The sequence below is a fragment of the Haliotis rubra genome, unplaced genomic scaffold (assembly GCF_003918875.1).
Source record: "Haliotis rubra isolate DU_JTF1 unplaced genomic scaffold, ASM391887v1 Scf1201, whole genome shotgun sequence".
Lineage (NCBI taxonomy): Eukaryota > Metazoa > Mollusca > Gastropoda > Lepetellida > Haliotidae > Haliotis > Haliotis rubra.
The window spans coordinates 61306-73435 of NW_025765117.1; the positions used below are offsets into that span (position 1 = coordinate 61306).

Here is a 12130-nt window from a genome sequence, read left to right on the forward strand (position 1 = left end):
GTTTAACGCCACACTCAGCAATATTCCAGCTATATGGCGGCGGTCTGTAAATAATCAAGTCTGGACCAGACAATCCAGTGATCAACAGCATGAGCATCGATCTGCGTAATTGGGAACCGATGACATGTCAACCCAGTCAGCAAGCCCGACCACCCATCCCGTTAGTCACCTCGTACAACAAGCATGGGTTACTGAAGATCAGTTCTAACCTGGATCTTCACAGGTCAGTGAGTGCATGGAGTTGGGTTAGTGAGTGATGAACAGCCTGATATCGTTAGTGTACGATGAGCTGAGAAGCATCACTCCTTGCTTCTATTCATGCACGATGGAGTCACACTGCATGCACACCAGTGAAGGGGTGACAATCTGTTTGACACTTTGCTACACAGGGCTGTGTTACCAAGGTTGTGCATGATAATGATAACATTAATATTGTTCTGTACATTGTGTTTGGGATTACACCATCTCAGGAAACTACTGATTTTAGACCTTCTTGTTATTGGTGGATAGGTGCCGGGCTCCGAGAATGTGGGTTTGAATCTCAGATGATATTTAACCACCTCTACCCCAAACCACCACCAAGAACAAGTACTAGAATCTGTACTTTTTGAGAAAGTGTAATCCCAAATATAAAATGTCACATTTGACTACTTTCTAAATGGCATTGTGTAGACATTAATATTGTTCATTACCTTCAGTAGAACACATGCTAAGTCTGCACTTCCCACATGACGTTAGTAGGGTATTTATATACTTACTGACAGCAAAGTGAATAAAAACTCTTGGCAGGACTGGGTTATGGGTTAGTACAAATGTCTGAAAAGAGGGATATGGTCACACCATGGATCACGCCTGTGAAGGTGTTTGCCACATGGTCAGCGTGCCAAGGGAAGATAACTCCGACAAACAATTGAATGTAGCCTACTATGAGAACTATTAATGTTGGTGTTGTACGATTGAAATTAATGCGGGGTTCAGATATGGTCAAAAACTTTTCTAGTGAGCTGACTCCTTAACCTCAGTACATTTCCAAACTGAAAACGAGTTAAAATGTAACACCTAAACAGAGATATACAAATTTGCTTGCCCAACAGAAAAAAACACTGGACTCGGACGTCGGGCAATGGGTTATTTCCACCCCTGTATATATAAAAATAAATAATCATTTGTGCTCCTGGTTTCCATTCTCAGCCACAAACAACCCTGTGTATACCCTGAGAGTCGGTCATGGGACATAAGCAATCATCACTTTTTCACATTTATGGTAATAAATTATGTCTAGAAGTAGTGACAACCCATTCTCTTCCCACAGAGGTTACTTGTCATATCTTCCTACGAACCTCTGTTCTAATACGGCCATATTTCCCGGTTCTCGTAAAATCCCCTAGCGGCAAAAGATCGCAACACAAATTATCTCCCTTCTTTCTATCCAATCAGAACACGTGTTACATCGACTTAGATTCAACTTGACTAACACAAGCAAATGTGGGGCCACAAATATCCCCCATCTGCCGAGGACTTGTGTTGATGTTACACACAAGACGTTTAAAGCTAGCTTGTCCGTTGTCAACGAAGGCGATGGAGACTCCACTGATCCGCCATAACATGACTGAGTTCTGTCTAGAAGAAACGTTTGCGCATCGCGCAGGGAAAGAGGTTTAGTTTTCTCGAAGCATATGGAAATTACCGAGGCCTTGCGAATGATCACTTTTGAAACAACGTCGCTAATTGCACAACTAAATCTGATTGCCTCCAATCACGAGTCTTGAACGCTCACACCATGAAAGGGCCGTATTAGAACAGAGGTTACGTAGGAAGATATGGCAGGAGTAACCTCTGTGGGAAGAGAATGGTGACAACCTTGTACTCAAACAAAATCATTTCATGAAACATGAAAACTATGTTCGCCACCATGCACTAACATGCTTTTCACTTCTTTGTGTTTCCACAAATAATATGGAATTAGATAATTCCTATACACCCTACAAAATTTCGTAAACATCCCTTCAGAATCTAAATCATGGACATTATATACACTACACTTAAATAAATAAAATCAACAGATTATGCACTCACAAATACTGTGGTATCAATATCTGTTGAAATGATGTTATTTGCAATTTGATGCCATTTTGGTTTTGACATGTATATGTTCAATATTTTTCTCTTGCTCACATAGAAAAGTTAACTTTGTGCAGATACTGGTGAGGTAAATTGTTGTATGAAACACGAGTTGTCCTGAAGCAGGATTTACTGTTTCCATCATATTTCAAATATTTCTTTGTTGTTTATATTCCAGCTATATGGCGGCGCTCTGTAAATAAACGAGTCAACATCATGAGTATCGATCCATGTAACCTGGATACGATGACGTGTTAGACAAGTCAGCGAGCCTGACAACGATGAGGTGTTAGACAAATCAGTGAGCCTGACAACGATGAGGTGTTAGACAAATCAGTGAGCCTGACAACGATGACGTGTTAGACAAGTCAGCGAGCCTGACGATGGTTTGACGCTGAGGTGTTAGACAAGTCAGCGAGAGCCTGACAATGATGGCGTGTTAGACAAGTCAGCGAGCCTGACAACGATGACGTGTTAGACAAGTCAGCGAGCCTGACAACGATGACGTGTTAGACAAGTCAGCGAGCCTGACAACGATGAGGTGTTAGACAAGTCAGCGAGCCTGACAATGATGACGTGTTAGACAAGTCAGCGAGCCTGACAACGATGACGTGTTAGACAAGTCAGCGAGCCTGACAACGATGAGGTGTTAGACAAGTCAGCGAGCCTGACAAATGATAGACGCAGTTAGACAAGTCAGCGAGCCTGACAACGATGACGCATGTTAGACAAGTCAGCGAGCCTGACAACGATGACGTGTTAGACAAGTCAGCGAGCCTGACAACGATGACGTGTTAGACAAGTCAGTGAGCCTGACAACGATGACGTGTTAGACAAGTCAGCGAGCCTGACAATGATGACGTGTTAAACAAGTCAGCGAGCCTGACAACGATGACGTGTTAGACAAGTCAGCGAGCCTGACTACCCGATACTGTTAGTCGCCTCTTACAACAAGCATGGGTTACATTATAAGTGTACTGAATAAGACTAATACCCTGGCTGACTGTTTGCAAACATCACAATAGTATAACTAAAAACACATTTTCAGTTTCATATCAAATGAAAATAATATTTCTATATATCAATAAATCTTTGTGCTTAGAACAAGATTGACATATCACTGTATACCTATCAAAAGTTGAGTATTATTGAATTGAGGGGTATTTAGGCTGAGAAATTGGAAAATATAACTTGAGATTTGAGAAGCTTTCGATCAGTACAAGTTAATGGAACGCAGCTGTGATAATCCTGGCTGAATGTATAGGTGAAGGCCATAGGGTGGTGGTTATTGCTCTCAGTGTTCATGTCAGATTTCACATCATTAAATAGAGTAATATCTGTTAATTGTTATCTTCAAATAGCATATCGTAAATTACTGAAGTAGTTAGATATATCAACTCCAACTTGTCATCAAAGAAAATCAATTACAACTTTTGCAATGAGTGAGTGAGTTTAGTTTTAGGCCGCTTTTAACAATATTCCAGCATATTACGGCAGGGGACACCAGAAATGGATTTGATACATTGTACCCATGAGTTGAAAGAAACCCAGGTTTTCAGCATTACGAGGCTACCCCACAGCCCCTAACGTTTATTGACTAAACAGGATAGATATGATCCAGACACAAAATTGACTGAATATATCATTGCTTATTGATCCCCGATTTGTATAGGAAAAAGGGCTATAACTCCTGGTTCCCTTGTCACATTGTTAGTTGAGTGGTGAGCAGTTAATATCTTGTAGTGAGTGAGTGAGTTACGCCGCACCTAGTAATATCCCAGCTATATGGTGGTGGTCTGTAAATAATTGAGTCTGGGCCAGACAATCTAGTGATCAACAGCATGAGCATCGATCTACACAATTGGGAACACCTAGAAAGTGAAGCTAAAGTCTGATCTGTCACATTATCCTCTAAAGCACCAGTAACTGCATTGGTAGATTAGGAAGCTCGAGGATTTGAGAAGTCAACCAAGTTACAGTCAGTTTCAGTGTTCTGTGCAAAGACATACACAACAACATCCGAAAGTAAGCAACGCGTCCATTTACTAAGTCGAGTTAAATTCAGCCCAGCCCTATTCCTCAAAATGATCTTGAATATAAGCCAATGTCAAAGTATGGGAGACTCAATCAACTTACCGCCAAGATGGATTTAAGCCCCGGTCCATACTTTCAAATACTATAGGAGTAAACGTCTGGGAACACACACATGGTAAAGAGTGGAGTACATGTGTAAAACCTGTTGTTTGATTTAAACTCCATGACCCTGTTGACGCTGAGACTACTCCATTGTTTCTGGAGCAGGATGATATTTAAGACATGAAAATGAGTGAGTGAGTGAGTTAAGTTTTACGTTGCTTTTAGCAATATTCCAGCAATTTCACGGTGGGAACACCATAATTGGACTTCACACATTGAACTCATGTGGGGAATCAAACCCATGACAAGGGACGCTTTAACCACTAGGCCACCCTAGCAACCCTGTGTACCCAGATCTGAGGTAAGTACCCTGTCTGTGTTAGTCCAAAGCAGACACCTAATGAAAATATAAAGATTCTGACTGAACAGAAATATGTCAACACAAATCAATAACAGTGCTAGACTGAGAATTTTTATCCTTTTTTTATGAGTATTGATGTATTTGTCATGAAGAGGCAGAATGGTGAGATCCTATTAATCACCCAAAGTCATTCCTCCAGTGTTCAGTTTGTGAACCATGTTTCACTCAATCAGCATTCCACAAAGTTATGACCTCATCATAACTCTATACTTTATCATAGACTTATGTATATCGTGGTGATACCCTGTGTGAAAAGTACATCTAACCAGCTTCAATGGCTGTCATTTGATCATGACGTCATGATAACTGATAACGTATATGTTATATTTGGGATTACTTTCTCAGTAAAAGTACAGATTCTAGTACCTTTTGGGGTTGAGTCCCATCCGGGATTCGAAAAGTACAGAGTCTAGGCACCAGCCAGCACACAAAGTCAGACGCCTAGACCGCTCAGCCACCGCGAGCTTCCACAAAATGGAAGTCGGACAACTGGTAGTCTGCGGACTTTGTGTACCCCTCTGACTCAATCCAAAAAAGTACTAGAATCTGTACTTTACTGGGAAAGTGTAATCCCAAATATAACATGTTACATTTGACCACTTTCTAAAAATGGCATTGTGTATTTCATGATAACTGATGATGTCACAATGGTCTGCAAAGCATTGTGATGCAATTTGATTGTGCAGTATCTCCTGTGTGAGGCTGCAAGATCTCACTGAAGTGGTATCCCTATGTGGAGGCTGTTTTTCATAATAAATATCTTTGTGCATCATCATAAAAAATATTTTTGATAGTACAAACAAAACATGAGTTTTGATAATGTTGAATAAATACATACTTTGTGAGACTTAAAATAGTTTTCTGGTTCCCCATCCACAAAGCATTTGTAATGATACCGCTTTAGCCTATCATAACTGGACACTACATCATTGGCTTACTTAATGGCTTAACGCTTTAATGCTCCCCGTAATGCTACTTAACACTTTGTGGATAGGGTCCCTGCTCTGAATATATGAAACACATTTCCGAAGGTTATCACTTTGATGAACATGAAATTGAGCCATTTTGGGAAGATTTAGTCACACTGCCACAGCCAGTGGATGTTACGTGACTCTCCGTACTGCAGTCGACAGCGATCACATGACTTTTGGTACTGACAATCCCATGATTCCTTGTACTGGGATCCGGAAGGGCACATGTCCTGATATATTTCTAGGGTTGGTACTTTGCTTGTGGAGCTGGTACAGATATTTGAGACGTCCCCAAATGGCCAGACACATGTTGGTGAGCCTGTCATCTTTGAATTTAGCTTGATGGGCATAGAGGTACTGCCGTCTGCAATAAAACCCCACACAGTTTAGGCAAAAACTGGGAAATAAGCATCGGTGAGCCAGTTCTGGCTATACTGCCTAATGTGTCCATGAAGTTATTAGTTATCAGGAATAAAATGTCTGAGGTCCAGTCTGACATTAACTTTCTTCCTCACGGAGATGCATTAGGCTAAAAACATCTGTTTTTCTCTCACCTGATCAATGGTGAGTGAGTGAGTCAGTGAGTCAGTTTAGTTTTATCGCTTTTAGGGACCGTTCATAATTTATGACAAGGGGGTAGATCTTGTCATTCATTTTGTTTTGGGAGGTAGGTGGTCACCAATTTTGTACATAAAGATATTTAAAAATTATTATTAGAAAGGGGGGTCATGATTTTGTTGTACAGGGGACTTTGTAACATACATTGTAGGATGGGTCATTCAATTTTGTACATCCATAAAATATTCACCCCCCGCCAAAATTATGTCCCTTAGCAATAAAATATCACAACAGGGGACACCAGAAATGGCCTTCACACATTGATGGGGGTCAAATTGATTTTGTACATGACATGTTGGGAATCACTTACTTTGTACATACATTGTAGGATGGGTCATTCATCATTGTACATGCTTCTCCATAAAATCATCATGCACCTAAGGAAAAAACCAGTTATTTTGGGGGTGTTTTTGGCAAAATTATGATGACGGTCCCTTAGCAATATTCTGGTGCAATATCACAGCAGAGAAATGGACACCAGAAATGGGCTTCACACATTGTACCCATGTGAGGAATCAGACCCTGGAACACTTTAACCACTAGGCTACCCCACCTAGATTACATGGAAGCAGTGATATGTTTGTGCCCACACAATAACTGATTGACGAGTTTGTGTTACCTGACTATCGTCCTGCACTGTTTGAAATACCCGAAGTTGAAGACGGCTTTGAGCCCAGAATAGCCGGCACTTGGCAGCCATGATTGGATCTCCCAGCTCCATGGCGATGTGGAATTGCTTCAGTGATACCTCCCCGGCAGTGACGGCCTGGAAGTCATGTTGTCAGGATTATAAAGGAAGACGCAACATTATCACCACAAGAGTACAGTCAACCAAAGAGGAAAACACCAGAATATATCATATGTTATATTTAGGATTACACTTTCTCAGTAAATTACAGATTCTAGTACTTTTGTTGGGTTGAGTCCCATTTGGGGATTCAAACCCACACCCTCTGAGTCAGGCACCTAATCACCAGCACATAAAGTCAGCCGCCTGACACGATCAGCCACCACGGCTTCCACAAAATGGAAGTCAGACAACTGGTAGTCTGGACTACGGACTTTGTGTACCCTCTGATAAGTGTAAATTGTAAATTGTGTAATGGTGTGCTGGCGATTGGGTGCCTGACTCTGAGGGTGTCATCCCAACAACAGTACTAGAATCTGTACTTTACTGGGAAAATGTAATCCTAAATATTACATATGTTACATTTGACCACTTTCTAAATGGCACTGTGTATTCATATTCAAACACCAGAATAGTACACTACAGTGTAGGAGAAGACACTAGAACAGTACAGTATAAAGAAATACACATAAAAATAGTACAGTACGTTGTATAGGAATTAGCATTGTACACTCATCAAATGTACCAGTGTACCAATAAAATCCAAAGGAGCTCACATGGACTCGATAGTAATCTCCCAGCGCGGAGTACCCTCCACCCAGCGTTGACAGCCACGCCATTGACTCCTCACACAGCATCCTCTTGACCGCCAGGCCACAGATCAGCTTTCCCCTAGCAACAACATATCCAGTATTACTTCCCCTAGCAACAACATATCCAGTATTACTTTCCCTAGCAACAACATATCTAGCATTACTTTCCCTAGCAACAACATATCTAGCATTACTTTCCCCTAGCAACAACATATCTAGCATTACTTTCCCCTACCAACAACATATCCTGCATTACTTTCCCATAGCAACAACATATCCTGCATTACTTCCCCTACCAACAACATATCCTGCATTAATACTTTTCCCAACCAACAACATATCTAGCATTACTTTCCCCTACCGACAACATATCCTGCATTAACACTTTCCCCTACCAACAAAATATACTGCATTACTTCCCCCAACAACAAATATCTTGTATTACTTCCCCTACAACAACATATCTAGCATTACTTTCCCCTAGGTACAACATATCCTGCATATCTAGCATATCTAGCATTTTTCCCTAGCAACAACATATCTAGCATTACTTTCCCCTAGCAACAACATATCTAGCATTACTTTCCCCTAGCAACAACATATCTAGCATTACTTTCCCCTACCAACAACATATCCTGCATTACTTTCCCATAGCAACAACATATCCTGCATTACTTCCCCTACCAACAACATATCCTGCATTAATACTTTCCCCAACCAACAACATATCTAGCATTACTTTCCCCTACCGACAACATATCCTGCATTAATACTTTCCCCTACCAACAAAATATACTGCATTACTTCCCCCTACCAACAACATATCTTGTATTACTTCCCCTAGCAACAACATATCTAGTATTACTTTCTCCTAGCAACATATCCAGTATTACTTCCCCTAGCAACAACATATCCAGTATTACTTTCTCCTAGCAACAACATATCTAGTATTACTTTCCCCTAGCAACAGTTGATGATGATGTTTATGGAGAAGCATGTACAATGTGAATGACCCCCATCCCCTAAAATTTCTGTACAAAGTAAGTGACCCCTTGCTAGTCATGTACAAAATCAATGACCCCTCACCCCTCCCATACTTTTTAAGCATGATTTTGTTATATTTTTTTGTGTACAAAATCGCTTACCCCCACCTAGTCCACATGTACAAAATTAATGACCCCCAGAACAAAACGGGTGACACAACACTACTTTCCACTGATCAACATATTTAGCGTTACTTTAACCTCAACAACATAATAGATACAGCATTACTTTCCATTGACAACAGATAATACACTACTTTCCTCTGACTATGGATAAAGCATTTCTTTACTATATATGTATACAAATCATATTTCCTCCTGAACAACATACGTTAAAATCTTAATGCTAAACTTATAAAACCTTATGGGACTGATCTTATGCAAACACTAATCATGTGTATAAGGTAAGGCACACTCACCATGGGTAATCAATCCTTTGTTTTGGCCAGACAGATACAACATCCACCATATACGGGACTGTTAGAAACCGATCACATACCAAATCAGAATAATCCACATTCTCGTAATCACAAGCCTTAAACCCACACGTCCGTGCAAGGAATTTTAAAAATCGTCTTCTAAACCTTCTACTTCGATGAATTTCACACGCAGCACAGGATGCGAGATGGGCGTCCATTAGTACGACACACTTTGTGGCCGGAACGACACCGATAGTGAGAGACTGGTCCTCCATGGAATCTGTGTCAAGTTTATCGAAGAAAGATGGTGATGACACGTGACTTTGTTGCAGCATACTGGTCCGTGAGACAACATTTTCACAAAACGTTGGGGAATTATTTTCAGGGTTGCCAAATAATCCCTTATTTTGAGTACATGTTCCATTGTCTGATTCCTGTACAGTTTTTGTCACATTCGAATCACTTTCTTTTGAACAGAATGTGAGGTTATTCAGATTGATGTCAAAAACATCTGTGAGGAATAGAAGCTGGACGAACAGTCTCCCCTCGTCCAGCTGCACCGGTGCCAGCTCCCGACTGTACAACATACAATCGTAGATGCCATTACAGCTTCGGAAGTTGATGAAAATCCGTGGCATGGCTAAAATGAGTGGTCAGTCAGTGGTCAGTCAGCTAGCAGTCCATGATCATCAGCTTCCATCATTTATTCAAAACATCCCTGAAACGAAAATGAACAATGTTACACTGATGACTCCAAACAGCAATGTGAAGAATGCATGAAATCAAATGGTTTGTTATTTAACGCCGCACTCATCAATATTCAAGCTATAAGGCGGCAGTCTGTAAATAAGTGAGTCTGGACCAGATAATCCAATGATCAACAGCATGAGCATCGGTCTACGCTATTGGGATCTGATGACATGTGTCAACCAAGTCAGTGAGGCTAACCACCTGATCCCATTAGTCGCCTCTTACAACAAGCATGGGTTACTGAAGATCAATTCTTACCCGTATCTTTCAAATGCAAAACAGTTTAGTGTACTGGTTTATGGACAGCACTTTGTGCATGTAAAGTAGATAACATAAGTGTTATAAAACATGTTCATACAAACAGCACACTGCAAATCGAGATTGAAATAGTGATTAATTTGCGTGCCATGGCACGTTAAATGGTGAGATAGCACAGATCAATTATTTTCAATGTTCCCTGGTGGCACAACTATTATATAAACAAGAGTCATCAGAAGATGACATATCCCCCCGGCCCCCACATATTTGAAAAAACAAATCATCTGACAGTTACTTAAAGTCCAGCTTGATGTTTTTTATGACTTTTTTTAAAACTAAGTCCGAATCGTTTCCATGGAAACTGAGTAAATAATAAATCACAAATATCTGCAAATAGCAAAAGGCACCACTTTGGGATCTGCCTCACATATCTGCCAAGTTTTGCTGAACGATATCAATACATTTTCCAGTTTTGCTCCGGAAACGAAGCCCACCCCTCCCTTTTGGGACCAAGTCCAAATCGTTTCCATGGAAACCGGGAAAAATTAAAATGCCAAAAATCTGCAAATAGCAAAAGGCACCACTTAAGGTTCTGTTTGATATATCTACCAAGTTTTGTTGAAAAATATTGAACGTTTTTGAGTTATGCTGTGGAAACAAAATGATTACGGACAGACAGACGGACAAGGCGTCGACTAGACTATATCCCCCCGCATTACATGCCGGGGGATAATAATACTCACCATGATTTTTTAAAAGGAAATGCGATAAATTTGACCAACTTAAATATTCAAAACTTATTTTTGCACTCCATCAAACTGTTTATCATGGCGTTCTCAATCTTGCAGCTTAACATGGGTGTGGCCATTTTGAATGCCACTACACATAGCAGGAAATCACGCTTTATATGATAACATAGTCTGTGGGTTAGTTTATGGGTCCAGGACAAATGAAGCTGAACTATTCTTGCAGTTATGACAGTGTTCAGGAAATCCTGCTGTCGAGTTTACAGGTTTACATGATCTTCATTGATATATTAAACAAATTGAAATTATATATGTGATGTTTTAAGTTTTATTGGATTATCCAAAGGTATGGGCACATTTATTTTCACAAAGGCACACCCAAAGTATCTATTTGGTGCCAAATGGCATCTCTATTCCTGATCTTGCTTATATATTTATGTATTTTCTCTGAGGTGATTCACATCGTCATCTCGTCAAGGGGCCTGTGTGCCAGGTGCCAAGTTCCAGTCTATGTCATATTTGTTCTTTAGCCCCATACTCAGCAATAATCCAGCTATATGTCCGGTGGCTGTCTGGGCCACACAATCAAGTGATTGACTCATGAGCATCAAGCTCTGCAATTGGGATACAGTGACATGTACCTGCCAAGTCTTACCATCTGATACCATTTGTCAACTCTCACAACAAGCATTGCCTCTTTCGAGAAGCATGCATTGTTGAAGACCAATTTAACGTTGTTCTTCAAGGGTCTCCGTCAATGTCTAAACCTACTATTTCTGTTTGTGTCAAACAAACACGGACACTTTTATCTTTGTAATTAGAGTAATTATTAACTGATTGACATGTATACATCATACAAATTGAGTTTACAATCAAACAAAATAGGTTTGGAATTACTTGAATTAACCTTGCTTTCACTGCCAATATTGGCCATGCCTTCTTGTCTCTCCATACAACTCTGGTTGAGTAACTTACTGTTCACTGGCCGTCTGTTCGAGTTATGACTCGTCGACTTCGATTGCTTTGGGATTTGTTAAAAACATGAAATAGGATCGGTGAAAGAAATTAAAATGTCCTGTTTCGCCCACCTGTAGACTTGTGGAATTGGTTCTGTCAATCCAACCTAAGTCGACGACCGGATCATGTTTATCATGCCAGAAAAAGGTCACATTAGGTCAAGCATTCATTTCCGGTATGTTTTCCAGAA

The 12130-nt window shown here is 40.4% G+C and overlaps 1 protein-coding gene across 2 annotated transcripts; it reads right to left on the minus strand.

The window, feature by feature from the left end:
- Positions 1-5867: 5867 nt before the first annotated feature.
- LOC124263882 lies at positions 5868-12086 on the minus strand. 2 transcript variants are annotated; one of them, XM_046698619.1, is made up of 5 exons: positions 12012-12086; positions 9170-9887; positions 7672-7786; positions 6887-7033; positions 5868-6013 (listed from the first exon to the last, which is right to left on the minus strand). In XM_046698619.1, the coding sequence occupies exons 2-5, from the start codon at positions 9805-9807 to the stop codon at positions 5984-5986; spliced, it is 930 nt and encodes a 309-aa protein (XP_046554575.1). In that variant the 5' UTR covers positions 9808-9887; positions 12012-12086; the 3' UTR covers positions 5868-5983. The 2 variants fall into 2 exon arrangements, with proteins under 2 accessions (XP_046554575.1, XP_046554567.1); XM_046698611.1 differs by having other exon boundaries at positions 11899-12081.
- Between the last annotated feature and the right edge of the window lie 44 nt (positions 12087-12130).